Source organism: Amia ocellicauda, chromosome 8 (genome assembly GCF_036373705.1).
Source record: "Amia ocellicauda isolate fAmiCal2 chromosome 8, fAmiCal2.hap1, whole genome shotgun sequence".
NCBI lineage: Eukaryota > Metazoa > Chordata > Actinopteri > Amiiformes > Amiidae > Amia > Amia ocellicauda.
Genome location: NC_089857.1, coordinates 40,120,027 through 40,143,010, shown reverse-complemented (window position 1 = coordinate 40,143,010; position 22,984 = coordinate 40,120,027). Strand labels below are relative to the sequence as shown.

Below are 22,984 nucleotides of genomic sequence, written 5' to 3'. Positions count from 1 at the left end.
TACTGAAGTAAAGGATAATTTGAGGTAAAGTGTTTTTGTCATTCCATTATTGTTTAATTTAATGATAGCCTTTGATAGGCAACATGGTCAGTTATTAATGTAGAATGTTACAGATTTATACATTTTATAGCAAACAATGCGGGATGGGAGATTGTGCAGCTACATTGCTAGATTTTGATGTACAGTAATTCCATGTACGTCCAGCCTACATCGAAGATCAGAGGCTCCTACAGTAATACATCTCACGGTCTTTATAACATGTATGAATCCCAGCACAGGCTTGTATGTTAGTGTGTGGTTTCCTGTCCAGACTTGGGATATACTATGTAATAACAGTGGATGCTCAGTTACCCCTCAGACAGAAGGGTATTATATGAAGAAACATTTAAATTCAGTATTTTTCAGGTATGTTAAACAACCACAAAACAGATACAGAAAAACTGATAGCTATGTAAATTAAAGTAAACAAGGAAGGAAGCTGCAAAAAAGCCCATCCTAACATTCACTCCAATGGCAAGAAAAACAGTCAGACAGTAGTTGTTAATATGTTGTGTGACACAATGGCCCAATATCACTGCGTTCATAACACCATGTGACCATTGCCTCACATTACACCTGTGGGTCCGGCTTGTGGATCAAATTATGAGTCTAAAAACACTGAAAGACTAAACCTAAAATGAATCAGAATGAGACACCTGTGAATAGTTGAACAGGTATTCCCTCTGCAGCTGCACACAGGGGAGGAAGAGGGGAAACATCAACCATCCATTCTTCAGGGAGAAGATTGCTAGGAATATCTGTGATTACTAAATAAGGACCTATGGTTTTTTTTAGAATCGAAAAGTTTGCATTAAATTACAAGCATAAAATGTGCTCTGTGGCATTAAGTTTTGATCTGGATATTATATTTACATAATTGTTTCAATTCAAAATGCATTTCAGTGAAATTTCCAAGTGGTCACCAAAAACACTGGAACAACAGTGTTTTTAACAGGGTGTAGACGCGCACGCATGCACACACACACACACACACACACATGTACTTTGTACACAGATTTCATTAAGACAGCCTCCGGACAAAAGGGGAAGTTAAGCGATAGCAGAAAAGAAAAAAAAAAACTCTTAAGGAAGTAGCTGCAAGTTTACTGAAAATGAGGAAGCTGTTTTATACTTCCACATTGCTCTCTACCCTGTGTGAGAAGCGCTGGTCTTGTAATTAGGCTTACAGTTACACATTACTAAAACATTGCGCAGAATAATTGGTGAAAAAAAGTAATATATGATCTACTGTGTATTTTCTTCAATGACTGAATTTGAAAACTGATGTTTGAGCTCTCGATACAAATTCCCCTAGTGATCATCTTGAGGAATCCAAGCCAAAGCAAGACCACATCCTGTTCAGTTTGCCTTGCTTGAACATGGTTCACTCGATCTGGGAGGACAGAAAGAGCTAGAAAAGGCTTTGGAGCTCCTTCTAAAGGTAAATATTGGATTAATTGATTGATGGGTGAATCTGTATTTTTTGTTTAACAAAACCAGATCAAATTTAGATTTTTTTTCCTGCCAGCAAGCAGAGTACGTAGATAACTGTAGATCAAACACTTTGGATCAAAGCTAAACTGGAGGACTGTTACACACCTGAGTGATTTCATATTGTTTAATTTACCGTGTGAATGTGAAGGTGCATTTCCACAGACATGCTGTGTTTCACTCTTGACAGTTCTAGCACTAGCAAAGAACAAGAAAAATATATGGAAATATGTTTTTAATACATCATGCCTCTTTGAATGACTTGTCTGATTATTAACTAGCTTCCAAAAAGCTGCCAGTAACTATAACTTTGTATTTAATTTAATCCAAATTAATATGATTACACAAATACACATTACTAGTATTTAAACATTTTAAAACATTTATTGAATCCGCATATTAAATAGAAGGAAGCTGTACATATATTGTCTTTTGCATTTCTGAGAATGTTAACATAATAGATAAAGAAAAAAGGAACCGGTCTCCACAGAGAAAGAAAGTAAATGAATATGGTCATTGCAGTTAAATATGATAGAATATACCTTTGAATTAAATATAAATAAACAAATATGTAAGCAAATAATTAAATGGCTAGCAATTACAATATTAAATATTAAATGTCAAATATTTTCAAATAGAGCTGTATAACTTGATATATGAAATGTTTACCCCACATGTGTGGAGTTACATAAGAGTTTCCATATATCATTTACAAATATTTGTGTTAATACAAATATGTAACTTTGAAATTAAAAGCAAACTAGATGTTGGTAAAATGAAGAGAGATTTTAAGATTAAATACTAAACAGAATAAACAATAAATAATGTATCCACAACCTTTAGATCAGCTTAATTAAATGCATTGTATTTCTAAGTTAACTTACAAAATGTTAAATTGACTGATATTGTATGAAATCATTTTATATTAATTGATAATTAATTAATTAATTTTAAATAATAGCATGTAAATATGTTAAAGAAAAAATATCAGTACTGGATACATAGATCATGCATTTAAATGCAGTATAATGAACACTTTGAAAATTATATAGTTATCAACATAGCATAATATTGATCTTATAAATACTTTAAATGCTCACTTTAAAAAGTCACATTATGTTTTGTGAGGATAATTAAAAGTTAAAGATTGATATAATAACAAATTAAAAATTGGCTGAAACTGAAAAGGCTTTTCACCAAAATTATTGCTGGATGTTGTTAGAAAATGTTCTGTGAAAAACTAAATCAGAAATGTCAGAAAAGATTTAGGCTTTTGATGCATTTGTTTTATATTTATTTTCATTATATTTTTGTATTCTAAAACCAACTTGATATACTTTTTCATAACCTTTCAATTATGTAGATTGTAGACCATATAAATAGCATGAGTTAGACTAAACTAATTATCTTTTCTGGATGTGATGTAAATTACTGAAATATATTTCGTCCAAATATCTTCATAGATTCCAGGGAAAATACAGTTGTTGCTGATCTTTGTGTCAGGTGTTATGAAATGATAGCAAAGGTATGACATATATTTAGTCTTTCTTAGTCTTAGATTAGGAACTTGAAGTAAGGTTCTCATACTCTCTCACACTTTAAACAGACATCCTTAGATGAATTGGTTGACACGTTTACTTTACGTTTTTGCATTTTTATTTGCGATATGTGTGTGTGTGTGTGTGTGTGTGTGTGTGTTTCCCAGAAAGTGGTTTTATGGGTTTGAAATCTATTTAAGGTCAATGCTGCAGTGTGGAGGGGGCAGGTATAGCAAATACTGGTTGTTTTTCAGTTTCTTTCATGTCTGCTTCATAATTGCAAAGGGCAAAGATCCAAAGAGACTTATTTAGTTTGCCTGTTTGTTTGTTTTTAAGGACTTTTCCAGGTAAGTTTCATTTTATTATTTAATTAACTGCCCATTGTCTGTACAGCGCTTGGCTGTTTGAACCTTACCTGGTTTTGTGCAAATAAATACCATGTCATCGAGTTACAGTTCATTAAAACTGAAATGTGACAATTCATTCATTTTGAGATAATAATAATAAAAAGCAAAATATTTGATTGCTGCAGGTGCCAATCTATCATCCTCTTAATTATGCAGTGAAAGTGAGACCTGGGACCCTGTTAATGGAGACCGAAGGGATTCCTGTTATTTTTCTTGCACTGAATGGTTTTGTTGCACTGCAAGTTATAATAAATTGCTGTTATAAATTCTATATCATAGCATATTCTCATCTGCCTTTATTTGCGGTCCATGACCCAGACATGTCAGAGATATGTTATCATAGGTTTGCCAGTTCCTTGACTACAAATATGGTAGCACTGGGTGTGAAGTAGTTCTCTCTACACACATCTACACTTGTGCACAATGTATTTACTTAAGTCTGACCCATACAACAACGCCTACAAACGTAGAAGAAAATCTCACTTAAGAGTTGAGAGCTACACCCTTTTCAACTCAGACATATGTTTCTGGGCTGCTATTATTAGACAGTTCGTAATGTAGTGACCTCTGTGCACAGAGACGTGTTTCAGTGAAGTCTGAATATAAATATTTTGGTATCATGTTCTTACTAAATAAACATGCTCAATACTCAATACACAGTATGTAAGAATACTAGTATGTGGACCAAAGCAAAATGTGTATATTATATTGTATATGAAACAACTTACACTGCATTCTTAAATCTTTAAATACAATCTTTTCTATGTTTTGGGGTAGATGAATTGTTTGAGAACCAGGCAGCTTGAACTTTTACATGTCAGATTTCATGAACGGTGCACTTCACAAATTCAGCCCAGAGAAAAGTGCTGTGAGTGTTTCCTTTGACATTGAAAGGTTCTTCACATACTCTATCTCTACATGTTGTGTAGATTTGACAGTTATGTCAACACAGTGTCTGTTTGATCACGCTTGCTTGCACGCTGTGGGTAAGGAGCAGCAGTTGGCCAGTGATGCTTGGCGCCTAAAACATATTTTTGTGAAATAAGCCCTCCTTAAAGCGCAGCCCTGCAAATGTAAAAGTGGTGCAGCTAAAGTGAGAGTGGAGATCTGAGTTTTAACATCTTGGCATAATTGCTGAATTTTGAAAAAAAAAAATGCTGATCATAAATCATTATACAAAAATTTTTCATTCTTCACAGATGAAAGAGGCGTTTCTTTTTGACAGAGTTGTTGTTGAAGACCTGCAACTATAATGAATGCGTTATCTTGGAATATAGTCCTGTGACTGTTACATCATATCCTTTTTGTATGACTGACATTGCACGATTATAACTCATCTTTCTTGGTATATCCTGGATTTTTAATCATCTTAAACCAATATGTCTTACATTTAGAAACAAAAGCATGGGGTGCCTCCTGTACCATTTTTTAGATATTAAATTAATTTAGTTACATGTCAGAAGTAATAAAATTGCCAGTCCAGTAATTTCTAGTAAGTTTTGATGGCATTTATTTTTCTGATTATTTGAATATGCCACAATCGCAGGACAGGAACACACACAGGAACAAAGTAGCTAGCTAGAAGTAGCTGTGTTGTTGGTCATCTTTACAAGATATTTGGTAATAAAGTTCAGCTACAGTACTGCAGTACGATAGCCTGTTGTGCTACTTAATTCTGGGAAGAAGCTGTGTGGACAGAATTTCCTATTATCATAAAAGAGATAAATGTCCCTGAACAGACTCCCAAGAAAGTTTGCGGAAAATGATAAAATTCGCATTTCATGAAAGATGAGCTTGCAGAAAAGGAATTCCAGTACATAATTTTAGTAGTAAATTGATTGATTATCAATTAATGATGTGGCCAACTGGGGAAATACTGCATTTTTTCCCAATATTGTCCACTTAATGAAAACGTTGCAAATAACTAGCACCTTTTTGTATCCGATACATAGCCCAGCAACTATTAAAAGATATATATTTGCCAAACTGAGTTTAGCTAGAAATGCAGTTGATCCCTGTTCTGTTGACATCAGTAAAACATGGTATTCCTGCATGTTGTTCAAGACATATATCAATAGAAATTAAGAAAAATGTCACTTATTTGTACAGTGTTAACAGTAAGCTCCAAAATAAGCTCTTACTGATTTAAATAATATGTATTTGTAAAGGTATATTTTACATCCCCTAGTTTGTTTGTTTGTTTATTCTTGATTTAAACTTGTTTTGAGGTTACACTGTTCTTATTTTTAGCTGCTTTCAGTTGTTCAAATGCACTGCCTCGATGCTGAGAATAATGTGACTAGATATAGCGAAGCGCTTTGTGTACAATTAGCAATGCATTTCATAGAAGTGAAATAGACCTTAAACAATATGGTGGCTGAATTAAAATGTCAAAGGACTACATTTATTTTCTGAATTCGCTTATAGTTGTCATCATTTATCTTTATTTCTTATTTTTACCACTTCATGACCAAACATTGTGACTGTAAAACTGTGTCCACCTCGACAAGAGCAAAGATTTCCAGAGCGACAAATTATTCACAAATAGTAAATTTCTGGGGAGAAGATTGGTGTAAATAGCAGCGAACAGGTGAATGAACACAATTCATACAAACCTTTTATTCCTTTGATACAATAGTGAAGCTTTTTAGTAACGATACTGAAATCACACGCACACATAAAGCAGGTGAAATAGATTCATCACTTTCTTTTTTTTCTTTTTTCCGTTACCTCTGTGACTTTTGGTCTTTGGTAGTGCTACCTTTGGGGGCCTGGTTACCAAAACAGCGTCTAAAGAGCTGCCCTCCATCCTCTTGGAATCTTTTGTGGTCAGGGGTTCAAACTATAACATATATGCACTTCTCTTTGTTTTTGTACATGAGATACATGAGTTTTTACATGTTTGAGGTTTTTCTCAGTAATTCAGGGCCAGTTTTTCTCTTCCGTCCTTGTTTCACAGATTCCACTGGTGGCCATTGAATCGATTCATTATGGCAATAACAGGATGCCAAAAGTATCATAGTTCCTTTGAATACAGTTCTTGACATTTTGTTTAAGTTTGTTTTATGAATGACAATCAATATTAAGCTATTTTCTGATAGTTAAAACAAATATTGTTTCTGTATAAAAAGACAAAGGACAATATACTTCAAACACATAAGCATAAGAGGGGCCATGCTGAGAGAACTTTGTGATCTTGCTTGACTATGATCAGGGTGGATAGATCTCAATCCATTATTCTATATAATTCTCTGACATGAATATAACATTTTCCTGTGTAAAATTAGCAAGATGATATAATATGACAGGGTATTGCATTTAGCTAGAACTTTGGATTGGACCAAATTTAAATTTTGATCAAACCGGCACTCACAAATTACGACTGCAAAACTTTATACCGTCCCTTTTTTTGCAAGATGATTCTTCCCTCTATCTAATGCAATGACATAACATACTTGGGTTTTAAAGCTTAGGTTGAGAGGCTGGTCCAGGTCTAAGTATGTCTGCTTCAGTCGTTGCTTAGGTGAGTAACTTTTTTCAACATCTGTTTCTGTCCTTGTATTCTCCAACGTGCATCAAAAAACTAAAAACATTTACTAAGTAAATAGAATCAAATGTAGATGATAACTATGGGTTATTCTTAATTTGGTTTTACCCGATTTCACACATTGTTTAGTTCAGAAAAGAAAAATTGTAAAACGTGACAAAGTATGCTTCAATTTTAATAAAAAGGATTCCATCCTCTCAACTGACAGTAAACCCGAAACTCGGTAACTCTTGGTTCATTCTCAGTGAATCACATGCTTTCTTTTTATATATTTATATTTATATGACTTCCGAAATTAATGAAGTCATGTCATCATAAGCAGTTTCTTGATGTTTGTTTTGCTTAGTCCGAAATAAACGGTTAAAAAAGGTCTGAGTTGACAAAACTGTGCCATGTGCAAATCTTCAGACATTTTTCCAGTGTTATGTGGAGAAAGTCCAACATTCAGGAAAAGTAAAAGATTGTCAAAGAAACTATACAGTCCCCCTGTGCATTATTTGCACACTTATAAAGAACCCCAATGCTTATGGAAGAGATGCCTGTTTTCTCTGAGTCTATCTGAACTTTCTCAGTAATGCAATCTTTGGTTATTTTCTGGCATCTGTTTGTCATCGCAAAGAGAAGGGTGACGGAGAGGAGAGTGCTGTGATTGACAAAGTGAAGGACACTGAGGAACGAGGGGGCAACGCAAAGAAAGTGAAACTCACATCTGAAACATTCAGTTATGAGATGCTACAAGAGCTGCTCTATAGACGCATGAGGCTGCGATCATTGTCTTTCCGGACCTATTTGTGTGACTGCACACCTGCGAACATGTTTTAAAGGTGTAAAATATACCACATGCTCAGTATACAAAAAGAGGCTTTGAACGGGAAAAAAAAAATTGCCTGTTGAAATAATGCTCAGTTACTAATGATCCCTCAGTGCGGCTTCAGAAGTCAAGGTTAACATCAGTTCCTTTTAAGATCGCTTACCTGATATATTTACCAAACATACGGCAATACAGTGTGTGAATATAGTACTACTTTGAATATATATATATATATATATATATATATATTTCAAAAGGTAGCATAATTTCTGTCTTCTTGACATTCTACATGCAATTTAGAAGAATATTTGAATATATAATATACAATGTGCCACATCTGCTGGCAAATAGGAACCACACACTTTTAAAACATTGTTCAAATATGACAGTGTTGGCTAAAGACGAGACGTGAAATATTGATTTCAGAAAGGCATCATTAGAGCAGAAATTCAGACGTTATAAGTGCTTCCTGAGACATCAGCTCAGAGAAATTACATAACATTTACAGGAGGCAGGAAGGTGTTGTAACGTTTTAACAGCTTTTGTGGCTTCTGCCAGCTATGGAGAAGTGAATTATGTTAAGCCACCCCCATGGAAATGACAATAAATACATGCATTTATAAATAGACAATTAAATACTGTCTTTCAGTCGCAAATGTAGAGGACAGATTTACTGCGATATTTAACCCCTTTAGAATACAATTTAAACAGTGAGAGTGTGTGGATGTTAGGACGTCAAGAAGGTTTCTTGAGCAGATTTTGTCTAAACAATCATAATTATTAAATAATAACAATAGTAATAATAATAATTAATACATGCTTTTAGAAAACATTAAACACAAGCCATGCTTAAGCCTATTCCAGTAAATGGTTGCAGCACCATTAATGTAGTACCCTGATCTTTCAGCAGAATGAAATTCGGCCCCACACAGGAAGTGTCAATCAACACGTTTCGCCTCTCTCTGGGAAGCGCGTCACGCACAAGCCGGCCGCATCACCGCGTCTCGGCTCGGCCCAGCAGTCTGGGACACACTGGCTTTGACATTCGCATCAGTCGCCACACAGTAATGACTCGTATCTGTTATTTTCTGTAGGCCAGTCTGCACACGGCCGCTTCCACGCTGCGTGTTTATGCCAGCGGTGATCACACGGCACTGATAACTTCCTGAGATCCCATGCCTTTTTTCTTCCCATTAGCTCAATATCTAGCCAGGGTCTGCATTGTCTTGGAAACCCTGAATTATTTAAAATAAGAATAGTCCAAACAGATATATGTATCTACTGTATTTAGTTTGATGTTACATTTTTGTTGTTTTTTGTTGTTGCATCCTTGATTAGTATTATTATTTTCACAGAAAGCGTGTTTTTATTTTTGTGTCATGTTGTTTATTGCCAGACACTTACTGATAGAAATCTGCTTCAGTCATGAAGGAGATGCTCACCAGATAAACAATGTTTTGGTCTACCATTTGAAACAGATCGCTTTGCACAGCTGAGAGATAAACACATGCGAACACATCCCTTGCTCTCTGCTTCTCTCCCACCCATCTCTCTTCCCTGCATCCCTCCTCCCCACCCTCTCTCTTCTCCCCACCCCCCCGAGCCAGACTGTGCTCCTGGATCACGAGACAAACTCCATGTGTCTTGGATTTCACCTCCTCTCCTCTCTTCTCCAGATAATTGCTCTGCTCGCTTTCATCGCCTCCCCATTCAGGCTCTTAACTTCAAGGAGCCATCTTTTGATCTGCCACTCCCTGAACCCTTGTCTCTTTGTCTCTTGACTCCTTTTCACCGCCGGCAGCTCTCTGCCTGCCTCACAAAGCACTCGGCTCAGCTCTCTCTGCAAATCGTCCTTCTCCTTGTCATCTGTTGTCCGCCATGTGCCCACTCTCCTCTTTCACAATCATTCCTTCTTTTCTTCCTGACGTATGAGAAGATGTGCTTAGCAATGAAGGAGGACAGCAGGATGTCCCATGGGTCAGCGTTGGGATCGCACATGTCTTGGTCTATAAATAGAAAAACTCTGTAGGGTATCTCTATATATTATATTATCGGTATGGTATATCTATATATTAGACATTTGTTTAATACTGTGCATTAGTCATCCTTTTAGCATTACATTTCATTTAAAAAGTTGTTTTGCAGGTAGCAGTTAAATGTTGAGACTATTGTAGTTAAATATGTTAATGTTTTGGATGTTTTTTTGCCAGTGAACACTGAAAAAGTGATGTATCTTTCACCGTCTGTTTGTACTGTTACAGCTGCAGCACAAAACTATACAAACTAATTATACGAAAGGGAATTTCCTGCTAACATACACGCTGTTGACACATTGGCATTTTGAGAAGGAAGTACTGTAAATACTAATAGTCAATCTGACTGCCAAGAACTGTATACGACACAGGGAATTCAGAGCTGTGGTCTGCTTTTTTGACATGTGAGGTTGAAGTTTGTTCTTCATTTAAAACAAATAAAATAAAGACATTTGGTTTTGCCAATGAGTTTGATTGAAATATTTCACGTGCTTCACAGTCCGTGTGAAGTCTAAGTATTAATATAACCGAAGCGGAGGTACGTCAGACCCCGATCTAACAAAGTAAAAAGGTTTGAGTAAACCTCGCCTGCCCTTTGTGTTGCCACACTGTGTCCTATTTAGCATTCAACACAGACAAAGCAGCGGCCAAGACATTGGGTTCACTCACTTTGCTGTTGCAAAAAACAACACGGAAACAGCTGCTTTATGCATGCAGATCTGATATTATCACCTCTTCTGAAATGTTGGTCAAAATTATTTAAGAAAGTGGGCATTTTGTTTTCTTGGTTACACACTGAATACCAGCATGACAGGAAATCCTGTAGATCTGCAATGAGAAAATGGTGGAGTGATCTGAAATATCAGAAACGCATTTTGAGAATGACAGTCTGATGACACAAGTCCACTCAGCCATTTCTGCAACTGGGCTATACTTTGACATTGTTTTCATGCTTTTATACACACACACACACACATTTTTACACACATATAACAGGCGTTTGCAGTGTTGCATGATGGGAGAGGAGGGTTTGAGAACAGTTTGCAATATGCAGTTAGGTACAGTTACTGAATAATAAGGTTAAGAAATCTTTCTGTTAATACTTATTATTACTTTATCATGAAATGGAAATGCATACATGGGATAACATAGCTGGTTCATTTTTGTATTTTAATCTGGCGGTGTCCCAGTAAATGAATTCCTTTTTCTACGGGTTTTTGCAAGCACCATAAAAGATTTGTTTAAACTGAGCTCTAGTTCAGCCTGATCTTTGCCTTGGCATTAGAATAACACTGATATCACATACACGTTGCTTAGCAATGCAGGGAATTCCCAAAATAAGGAAGTTGATCTGAATGAAACTAAATATACGTGTAACCAAAACTGTCAAATGTTCAAGAATTTGTTCAGTATTTATAACGGGGAGCTTACTTTCTGTATCAGTACAGCAAGTCAGTACTCAGCAGGTGAGGGGAAAGCTAAAGAAAACCAATTTCTTCCATAACATTTTCAGTTATACTAATAAGAAATGAAGGGAGACTTTGCTGTCAGATACTGTAAAAAAGGTTGTATTTTTTCTCGCCAATCAGCACCCTTTTAAAATGATGCACTATTAACATTTGAAGAATTAAAGTGTATTTTTCTTCTCTTATTTAGACCTGCATGGAATCTGACGTCTCATTTTTGAACACTTTGTTTCTTTCAGGCACCCAGCAGAAGAGAAGAGGTCGGGCCTGGTGTTTGAGAATCTCTCCAAATGGCAGACAAAGTGAACGAGTTGCCGTTTTTTTACGGCAATATCACCCGAGAAGACGCCGAGGACTACCTGCGGCAGGCGGGGATGAACGATGGACTGTACCTGCTGCGACAGAGCCGTAACTACCTTGGCGGCTTTGCTCTCTCGGTGGCATACAGCAGGCAATGCTACCATTACACCATAGAGAGAGAGATGAGTGGCAACTTCGTCATTGCCGGGGGGAAATCTCACAAGACCCCCAGCGACATCATCGACTACCACTCCCAGGAGTCGGATGGACTTGTATGTCTGCTCAAGAAACCCTGTAACAGACCCAGAGGAATGCAGCCCAAAGTAGGAGCCTTCGAGGACCTGAAAGAACAGCTGATAAGGGAATACGTCAAACAAACGTGGAACTTGCAGGTGGGTCCCATCCTTCATTCCTTGCGTGGCAGACCTGAAGAGGCATGCCTCTCTGTATAATCTTAATCCTAGAACAACCCAACCCAACCATTAACCCGGTTGTAGATAGTGGATTTCTTATCTGTGACTTCAACGATATGACTTTCCATGAAGTAATGAACTCTGAATTTTCTATTGTGGACTGAGAGGTCTGGGTATATATATATATATATATATGTGTTTGAGTTGTATAGACACACACAAACTGGACAGCCCCACAGAACTGAATTCTCTGTATTCAGGAGCATCACTGTGCTCTCTGGAAAGCCCAACGTCTGCAGATGGACTAAAACTCAATAAACTCTTAAGATGAATTGCCTTTAAAGAAGAAGGGGGATGAGGAGTATATACAAGATAACTTTAAAGAGAACTAGATGTTTTGGTATCCATTCTCATGTTACCTCTAATTGAGGCAACCAGCCATAACTACTGAGGGAATGAGTATTTCTAGACAAATTCAGAAGACCTAACTTGCTTTATTTTATCATTGCTCAGTCAGTGATCATATATTGTGTCATGTCAACAGGGCAGCGCTCTTGAGCAGGCCATCATCAGCCAGAGGCCCCAGCTCGAGAAGCTCATTGCCACCACGGCCCACGAGAAGATGCCCTGGTTCCACGGCAGCATTTCACGCGACGACTCCGAGCCACGCCTCCTCAGAGGATCAAAAACAAACGGCAAATTCTTGTAAGTTTGATTTTATACAAATATTATTATGCAGAACAAAAGCCCTTTGTGTAAAGTGTGAAGAGGAAAGCTCTGGCGGAGGGGGGAGGATTAATTGAATGCACTGTTGACCCACTGTGCAGCACAGCAGCCTACTGTTTGCTCAACAGAGATGCCTTGTACCAAGCACTTGTGTTTAATCCAGTTAGATAAACATTAACAGGCAAAGCAAATTGATCAATGCGTGCTACAGTGAGTGCACGTGGTTTTGTTTGATTTCAGTTCAGACTTTATTTTAATGATTGAGCTTTATATATTTCCACTAAGGGGAAAGTAAAAGTACTTCTTAAGCCCCTAAATATTCTTGCTCACAATGTCATGCTCAAGTCTTTAGTCCTCCTAACAGACATGCAATGCCAAACAACATGCTGAGCCACACAGCTGCTTTCTGTTGATTCACGCCATGATCCCATACTTACTTAATCTCACACACATCTCACCCATCATCCCTTGACTGGTCCAGTAGCAAATCAGGCTGATGGGACCCCTAGCTTCAAATGCGTTTGCATAAAATGTCTCCCTACTTTCGCACTGCAGAACAATGTTGTTGCTGAATGATGTGTGTATGCAACACACTGTGCAGCAAGTGCAGAAAATAATAATACTATTACCCCTACTCTATGAGCACATGTGAAAAGGCTGTGTGTGGTGCTATTCACACACAGCTTCAGAAATAGTGTTCGTTGTGGTTTCCGTAATAGCAAGCTGCAAGTGACTTCCTGAAATGACCAGTGGCTGTCAGTGAGGCCTGTCGACATGACGAGAAATACTTTCACTGGCAGAAATACAGTATACGCTGCTATTTTACCCCAATTGCAGTTAGCTCTTTAGGGCAGAGTTTTTAAAATGTAATTTACTGCCTTAGGAATTCATAATAGATCACACGCTATACATACGTGTCTGGCTTTTGTTTTGTCTGTCTGATTTTAGATAAATATGTTCCTCTTATATACTGTAAAAACCAAGTTTTTCATTATTGTAATAATGAATCTGAATCTGAAATGCTAAAAAAAAGAGAAGAGAAATAGTCAGAAGTTGTATTGTATAAATAATTTATTTAAGGGGGTTGTTTCTCTGTTTTACACTTCATATATCACCAAGAATTTGAGTTCATATTTCTCAGTTTAGAGAATGTTAAAATGTTAACAAGCATTTTCACATATATTTCATGCATTTGCACATTAATAACAGGTAATACTATTAGCTTAAATAAAAGTATTTTTCATCGAAAAGACAAGTGTTTCTGCAAGCTTGAGTCCGTGCCTGTGACAAAAAGAAAAGGATTGTATTGTCGACTGTATTTATTTCTGTTGAGCGCCATCTGGTGACAAAATAGATCACCAACAGAAATTCCTTAAAATAGTATAGTGAAGTCATTCTGTGATTACATACAGTCATGCATCCTCAGGTTAAGGTGAGTGGCTGGGAGTCTTTTTTTTATTTGTTTTGTTTTTCATTTCTTGACGTCATTGAAATCCCAAATACGTTCATGCCAATTACTGCCTTGACTTTCTGTTTATAGCAATTTTGATTGCGTATTTGCTCTACTCTTGTCTTGCAATTGCACATGATTGGATGTCTTATTTTAATTTTTATTTTCTCTGCAGAATAAGGCAACGTGACAGTAATGGCTCGTTTGCTCTGTGTCTGTTGCACGGGGGCAAAGTCATGCACTATCGAATTGACAGAGACAAGACGGGGAAGCTCTCGATACCTGATGGAAAGAAATTCGACACACTCTGGCAGGTAAAAGTACAAACCCATTGAGGACATCAATGATAATATATATACAAATCTAATTTTCTATAATATAGATTTTTATGTTCATTGACATACTATCAGAACACTATCTTGTTAAAATCTCCACCAGCACAATAGTATCTTTGACATTGCACTACAGTAAATGTATCAATTTGTTGGTTATCTTTCCAATATAAATGTTTGTAATTAGTTGTATTAGATCATACAAATACCTAAAAACTGGTCACGATTTTGTCATACAGATGTGTATTCATTTCCTTTTACAGTTAGTGGAGCACTACTCCTACAAACCCGATGGACTCCTTCGGGTTCTCACAGAAACTTGTCCACGGCCTGATGGTATTTCATTTTAAGATTGTCGTTCTTTTCGCAAATATCTTTCTATGGTTCTTCTTTTGTGATTGAAGAACAAATAACAGTCTGTGAAGATGGATAATAATATGGTTAAACTTTTTAAGTACCACATTTTGTAGCAGGGAATAGGTGCTGAGTATTGTAATAAGAAAGAAAGATATATATCCATTCTTATATTATTATTGTTATTGATATTATTAGGTGTAGAGGGACCACCACTTCCTGAACATCACCCCAGTGTAAGTATTCACCCTTCTATCCATTTCATCTTCTTAATTTGTTTGTCTGTCAGTCCTGTGTGTTTTTGAACATTTTATTTTGTACATGAATGATGTCACTGTTTTATATAATTTCTAAATTAAACTCCTAAATAATTGCTTTATTAATAAGGAAATTAAATGTACCCAGGTAATGATCAGAGATGGGTCTTTAACATGCCCTCTTAAAAACATGTTGACATCATTTTATGTACAGTGAGGGAAAAAAGTATTTGATCCCCTGCTGATTTTGTACGTTTGCCCACTGACACAGAAATGATCAGTCTATAATTTTAATGGTAGTTGTATTTTAACAGTGAGAGACAGAATAACAACAAAATCCAGAAAAACGCATTTCAAAAAAGTTATAAATTGATTTGTATATTAATGAGTGAAATAAGTATTTGATCCCCTATCAATCAGCAAGATTGCTGGCTCCCAGGTGTCTTTTATACAGGTAACGAGCTGAGATTAGGAGCACTCTCTTAAAGGGACTGCTCCTAATCTCAGCTCGTTACCTGTATAAAAGACACCTGTCGACAGAAGCAATCAATCAATCACATTCCAAACTCTCCACCATGGCCAAGACCAAAGAGCTGTCCAAGGATGTCAGGGACAAGATTGTAGACCTACACAAGGCTGGAATGGGCTGCAAGACCATCGCCAAGCAGCTTGGTGAGAAGGTGACAACAGTTGGTGCGATTATTCGCAAATGGAAGAAACGCAAAATAACTGTCAGTCTCCCTCGGTCTGGGGCTCCATGCAAGATCTCACCTCGTGGAGTTTCAATGATCATGAGAACGGTGAGGAATCAGCCCAGAACTACACGGGAGGATCTTGTTAATGATCTCAAGGCAGCTGGTACCATAGTCACCAAGAAAACAATTGGTAACACACTACGCCGTGAAGGACTGAAATCCTGCAGCGCCCGCAAGGTCCCCCTGCTCAAGAAAGCACATGTACAGGCCCGTCTGAAGTTTGCCAGTGAACATCTGAATGATTCAGAGGAGAACTGGGTGAAACTGTTGTGGTCAGATGAGACCAAAATCGAGCTCTTTGGCATCAACTCAACTCGCCGTGTTTGGAGGAGGAGGAATGACCCCAAGAGCACCATCTCCACCGTCAAACATGGAGGTGGAAACATTATGCTTTGGGGGTGTTTTTCTGCTAAGGGGACAGGACAACTGCACCGCATCAAAGGGACGATGGACGGGGCCATGTACCGTCAAATCTTGGGTGAGAACCTCCTTCCCTCAGCCAGGGCATTGAAAATGGGTCGTGGATAGGTATTCCAGCATGACAATGACCCAAAACACACAGCCAAGGCAACAAAGGAGTGGCTCAAGAAGAAGCACATTAAGGTCCTGGAGTGGCCTAGCCAGTCTCCAGACCTTAATCCCATACAAAATCTGTGGAGGGAGCTGAAGGTTCGAGTTGCCAAACGTCAGCCTCGAAACCTTAATGACTTGGAGAGGATCTGCAAAGAGGAGTGGGACAAAATCCCTCCTGAGATGTGTGCAAACCTGGTGGCCAACTACAAGAAACGTCTGACCTCTGTGATTGCCAACAAGGGTTTTGCCACCAAGTACTAAGTCGAAGGGGTCAAATACTTATTTCCCTCATTAACATGCAAATCAATTTATAACTTTTTTGAAATGCGTTTTTCTGGATTTTTTTGTTGTTATTCTGTCTCTCACTGTTAAAATACACCTACCATTAAAATTATAGACTGATCATTTCTTTGTCAGTGGGCAAACGTACAAAATCAGCAGGGGATTAAATACTTTTTTCCCTCACTGTACTCGTCTTGCTTATTGTTTGTTCGATTTGATTGTATTATTTTTTTCTTTCCACTTGTTTCTGTTATCTGGTTGTTGTTGTTGGTTTGTGCCTCTCTTTTGTTTTTAAAGATGGTCTGCTCACACATGATTGTAGTCTGATGGTTCCCATGTTTTGAGTCAACAGACTTTTTAAAAATAGTTTTTTGTGTGTGGATTTGTTCTTGAGTTACCATTCCAGCATTTATTTGAGAAATCCAACAGAAGTGTGTCCACCACTAATGTGTCTATCACTAAAATCTCAGCTATGTCCCCTTTACTTCAATTTTCTATTGATCAATGTAGTACAATCTAAATTAAATAAGAAAAGTACATGGGATTCTACTACTGTTTTTTGTTTTAGTACAATTTATTTCAATATATGTTTTATTTAGACATTCAAAAAGCAACTAGAAACAATATCTTCTTGCAGATGTCATCAATGCTTGTGTTAAATGCATTATGGTAACAATACAGGACGATATTAAACGTTATCTTTGTATTAGTCTTTAACTCTCGCAGCTGAGATTCAGGCCTAGACATAATCCAAACTTTGACTCATCTGCGAATTGCAAGTACAAACCTGTACCCTATCATGGTGTATTGTATTGTCTGATGCCATAGTCTACTACTTATGAATCAAAACACAACAGGGTACGAGTTTGCAGTTTGCATTTCACACATAGGTCAAAGTTTTCACTTGGTGTAGGCTTTAGTAGCAAAATGAACTGTAACTTACAATGATGCGAGGAGAAAAGTGACAATTTAAGTGTGAATGGATACAAAAAATTGTATTTGTTTTCTATTACATACAACAAAACACTTGAATACATTTTGGAAACACTGCACAGCATATTTACCTTCACTATAACAACACAGTAGCATCTTGGAAAATAACCTACTCTTTGAAATTGTGGTTTCTAGATTGGTGCCACGGGTGGAATTATCTCCAAACTCAAAACCATCAAAAATCTTGGCAGCAAAAAGGTGCACTAACACACACTTCCCTTGTCTAACCCACCATGAGAGTGGTAGGAGATGCATGCCAAATAAAACCAAACAAAAAATAAATAAAATAAACTAACAGTCTGACATCCTACTAATGTGTGATTTGCTAAACTAACATGGTTTTGGGGCAGCTGGTGCTCTTCCTAATGTTTTCCCTAATCTGTGCCTACATGCATCCAGCTCTTGTTTTTGTATTTAAATTACAAGCAAGACGTAACATTGTGCAGTGATCTAGACACATCAGAGATAAAGCATAATAATAATCATTTAAAAAGGACAAATTACAAATAACAGTGTGTTGCCTTGCAAAGCCTTACTACAACAAATCTACAAAGTAATGTTGCTAACAATCAAGTCCAACTCAATGGTAAAAAAGAAAGATAGTGTTTGTACTTGTCTGCTAACCTTTTTTCAATAATTACGGCTGTATGTACCAAAATGAAATGTCTATTGTCATCCAATTAACTTGCTTTTGTTTTTAAATCTGAAATGGAATGAATGGTAAGCAACACCCGATTGCTGAATGATTCAGTACAAACACTAATTGTATTTGTTTCTCTCCTCGGCATTTTGGTGAGTCAAGCTCTCAGTACTTTTCTGGCACCTGAACTTCAGGACTCTTTCAGAAATTAATAATTTTCGATCAGTGTGTCCTGGTAACTGGCAACCCTTTCTTTTAACAGCTGACATTATAATTATAACAAATGTGTAAGAAGTCACTGTATAACAGAAATCCTACAGTGAGTAAAACTTTAGTTGGAAATAAGCTCATCAGTGGTCTAGTAAAATTAAGCTGATATTTAAGAAAGCAATGATTATCCAAAAGGAAAGTCTCAGCTGACGGAATTTAACTCGGCCAGTAAATAGATATTCAATTTTCTGAACAACTTTTAAAAAGGTGCCTTCAAATACAATGAGGCTTGACAATCCTGGTTTTTAGCTTCAGTGCTTGCAAATGTTTCGTTCCCACTTTAATGCACTAATGAACCAATTAAGCTTTTTCTAAGAATCCTTTTTTTCCTTTGCTTTTGTATTTGATTGAATTTTTCTTTTGATTTTTACAGCTAAAACAAACACAACCTAATACTTATGAATCCAGAGTGGTAAATAAAAACAAAGGTAGGTGAATAAATGTAATCTGAAAGTCTGCATTGTTTATTAATGCCAAACAAAAATCAGCAACTTAAAACGCAGGGTTAAGGAATGGTGATTAAGTTGTCACACAAATGCAAAATTAGTTAAGTGGCTATAAGTCTATTATGGTGCCCATGTGTTATCTATGTGAAAATGAAATATGACGAGTCACTGGAAGGTCCAGCGCTTCACACTATTGTTTCACAGATGCATTATGGTCCCAAATCCAAAGAAATGTCTTTCCTGAAGTAGGCAACAGCAGAACCATTTACTGACAGATGTGTGATAGATCACAATATGTCTTCATACCTTCTACATATGTTGAAAATAATAATCATGGACTGCTTTGTGTGACAGAAATCACATCTTTGTTGTGTTTTTCTCCGTGTTTATTTCATGCAGCAGATATTTCTCCCGAGGCGATGCCTATGGATACCAGTGTGTATGAAAGTCCCTACGCAGATCCCGAAGAACTGAAGCCAAAGACCGTCCACTTGGAAAGGAAACAGCTTGTTCTGGAGGAGGGAGAGCTGGGCTCTGGCAACTTTGGGAAGGTCCTGAAAGGAGTTTACCGCATGATGAAGTAGGTGCCAGACGGAGACAGATTTGAACCCCCAAACAAATATTTATCATGAGTGAGATAGGAAGTTGGTAACAAAGGACATTTTAAAAGCCCGATTTATGTAATTCAATAATTGATTTATTTGAAAGTGGATACAAGACCGTTTATATGAAACCATTGGAAGGAGTTTATTCAGGCACACAGATAAGGAAATGTCTTTTGAAAATCATGCTGAATATTAACTTTATTCATTTTCTATTTTACAACTTAAAGTAAACAATAGCATGTGTTTCATATTTCAGATAATGAATGCCTTTGAATATTTGAATAATGTTTAAAACAGTCCACCTAAACAAAGAAAGTCCCTTTGCAGATCAGAATCTCCTCCTGTAAGCATTTCTGTCCTTCAGTTCAGTAAAATGAATAATTAGAGATCCGTTACATTATCTCAGTGCAGTCGACCTGAAGAAAAGCAGAAATGAAAACAAAGAAGTCATACACACAGTACTTAGCAAAGAGCGGTGTGTTTTTTCTTTGCAAAACGCAAACTTATTGAAGTTTTCCGCAGGTGGTGTTCTTACTATAGATACACGACTTCAAAAGCAGAGATCTGATCACTGTAGGCAAATCCCCAAAACACTAAAAAAAAAAAAAAAAAAAAAAAAACACTCCTGCCTCTCTATTTATAAGGTCTGAGAAACCGGTCGCTATAAAAATCCTGAAAAATGACGACAACGACCCAGCAGTGAAGGAGGAGATGCTTCGAGAAGCCAACGTCATGCAGCAACTCGACGACCCGTACATCGTGCGAATGATTGGGATCTGTGAAGCTGAGAACCTGATGCTGGTTATGGAACTGGCTGAACTGGGACCTTTGAACAAATTCCTGCAGAAAAACAAGTAGGCTTTTGATCTGACGTTAATGGTAAACATGATATTGAGGAACATGCTGCTCTGATGCTTCTGTGTTCTGAAAAGGGTCAATACTGCACTAATGTTGAGATTGCATTATCACTCTGCTGCTTCCTCTTCAGAAATTCCCTTAGTTTCCAAACTCTAGAACAGGGCCAGAGGTTGCAGTTGTAAACGGTCCTCACTGCAGTTTCTCCACACGTCTGCCACGCCCTACTGCCTGAACTGTGCCCGTGCAGTGCAGGGCAAACTGCCTAGAGGACTTCAAAACAGCACTACGTTAACTTCCTGTCTCTTCTCCTCCTCAGGCACTTATCTGTGAAGAATATTACAGAATTAGTCCACCAGGTGTCTATGGGCATGAAATACCTAGAAGAAAACAACTTTGTACACAGAGATCTAGCGGCCAGGAATGTGCTTCTGGTGACTCAGCACTACGCCAAGATCAGCGACTTCGGCCTCTCGAAAGCCCTGGCTGCAGAAGAGAACTACTACAAGGTAAGTTACATTGATATGAGATGCAACAGTAAGATTTGTTTGATTGTTTAATAAATAGGTTCTCGTCTCCTGACAGCCCGTCACAAACCTGAACTGATGGATCTGAACTGTTTTAAACCAAAGAAATTCCATATCTTATCAATTAACTTCTCAATCTTGTCAGTTAACTGTGAAGTCTATGGCTGCGTTGTTGGCTTTTCGAACACTTGTGAATGCTAAAAAAGCGGGAACAGAACAGGAATTGTTGATCTAAATACGAGAGATTGTACCTATGACAATGTATGACAATGTGACTACTCTTTCAGGCTAAAACCCATGGAAAATGGCCAGTGAAATGGTATGCACCAGAATGCATGAACTACTTCCGGTTTTCCAGTAAGAGTGACGTGTGGAGCTTCGGGGTTCTGATGTGGGAAGCATATTCCTATGGACAGAAGCCATACAAAGTAAGTTGTGGGCAACTGAAGAAAAGTGTCTTTTTAAATCTTAAGTGTGAAGAGAGATGCATAGGTGCAATTGTACAGGAGCCCTGGTGTTATACTCCTTTCTGAAGTCTCCCATTATGTATTCAATTTCCATGTTTTTTCACCATTATATATGAAAGGAGACGCACATTAATACATGCCTTGTGTGAGTGTGACCCATACAAAACCTGAAGGATATAGTCTCTCTAGTCCAGTATGGTCACATTGACTTGCTTTACATGTTAATGATCTGTTTTCTGTGGATTTAGGGGATGAAAGGAAGTGATGTGATGCAAATGATTGAACGGGGGGATCGGATGGAAGCGCCGCCAGACTGCCCTGCCGAAATATATGACATCATGCGCAAATGCTGGACCTACAAGTGAGTTGAAGAATAAACACCTGGTGGACCTCAGTCTTTGGTTTTGACGTTGCAATGATTTTCACACATCTTCATTAAATCACAATTGTCGATCCTGTATTAACTGATAACCTTTTACTTTCTGTCCTTTCAGGAGTGAGGAGAGGCCGGGTTTCAACATTGTCGAAGCAAGACTAAGGGACTACTACTATGACATTGCACAATAACTTATTAAAATAGCCATATCTATTAAAGTTTGTACAAGTTTGCCAAAGAAAGAGTTGCGAATGTGCCATTGTATTTTATTTTCTGTTTTATAATGATTTGTGTTCAATTAAAAGCTCTGTGCTGCTTAGTTCAGGCTACTCAAAGTAGTTTTGTGAGTAAAATAAACAGTGAATGGTAGAGACTAACAAGACCACTATATATGTGGAGTACAGTCCCATGGAAGGCATGTTTTACAATATTCAAAAGTATGTTGCTAATGTAGGTTTTTCAGTCCCCACTTCTATTGTCGAGGTGTTTTATTTTTTCTCTGTAACAAACATGTTATCGATCTCTCTATTTTGTACATGAACACTGGATTATTAGCGGGTTTGTTTTTCTGCTTACCAGTTTCAGAGCACTGTGACAAAGCTTCCTTTGGATATTGATGTTCCTGTCCTCGTTCGGTTGTCCCTGTTTATCATTCATGTTGAAATAAATTTGTTTTTTGAATAACGAACATGACAGCCATCACCCACCCCATCACACCCTGATGTAGTGTTGTATGTACTGCACCTTCACTGCCTGCCACGTACATCATTTCTACGTACATCATTTCTACATACATCAAAAGTCATGTATCTTGGTATATAAATATGTTTGCCCATTCACACGTGTTCTCAAGACATGCTGAGGTGACCCATGACTGGATGATGCACCCTACAATAGGGGTTCCTAACCCCAGGCCTGGAGGACCCCGTACCCTGCTGGGATTTGTTCCAACTGAGCTCTCAATTACTTAATTGAACCAATAATTTGCTTACATTTGACTTTTTAAATCGTGTAACTGAGAATAAGTTCCT

The 22,984-nt window shown here is 37.4% G+C and overlaps 1 protein-coding gene across 4 annotated transcripts; it reads left to right on the top strand.

Annotated features, from left to right (window-relative positions):
* The first annotated feature begins 1,166 nt into the window (after positions 1-1,166).
* Positions 1,167-22,641, top strand: syk (spleen tyrosine kinase). 4 transcript variants are annotated; one of them, XM_066711383.1, is made up of 14 exons: positions 1,167-1,480; positions 11,572-12,024; positions 12,590-12,750; positions 14,397-14,535; positions 14,817-14,889; positions 15,106-15,143; positions 17,903-17,965; positions 19,051-19,105; positions 19,526-19,703; positions 20,373-20,582; positions 20,903-21,092; positions 21,398-21,538; positions 21,826-21,938; positions 22,072-22,641. In XM_066711383.1, exons 2-14 carry the CDS (start codon positions 11,623-11,625, stop codon positions 22,142-22,144), a joined length of 1,836 nt encoding a protein of 611 aa, XP_066567480.1. In that variant the 5' UTR covers positions 1,167-1,480; positions 11,572-11,622; the 3' UTR covers positions 22,145-22,641. The 4 variants fall into 4 exon arrangements, with proteins under 4 accessions (XP_066567480.1, XP_066567482.1, XP_066567479.1 ...); XM_066711382.1 differs by having other exon boundaries at positions 1,168-1,480; positions 19,523-19,703; XM_066711385.1 differs by lacking the exon at positions 17,903-17,965.
* The last annotated feature ends 343 nt before the right edge of the window (positions 22,642-22,984 follow it).

Bases quoted from the DNA above. Each gene is read 5' to 3' on its own strand.
- syk (XM_066711382.1), top strand. From the start codon at position 11,623: ATGGCAGACAAAGTGAACGAGTTGCCGTTTTTTTACGGCAATATCACC. The intron at 14,890-15,105 runs GTATTTCATTTT...TGATATTATTAG, and splicing joins AACTTGTCCACGGCCTGATG to GTGTAGAGGGACCACCACTT. The intron at 21,939-22,071 runs GTGAGTTGAAGA...CTGTCCTTTCAG, and splicing joins CGCAAATGCTGGACCTACAA to GAGTGAGGAGAGGCCGGGTT.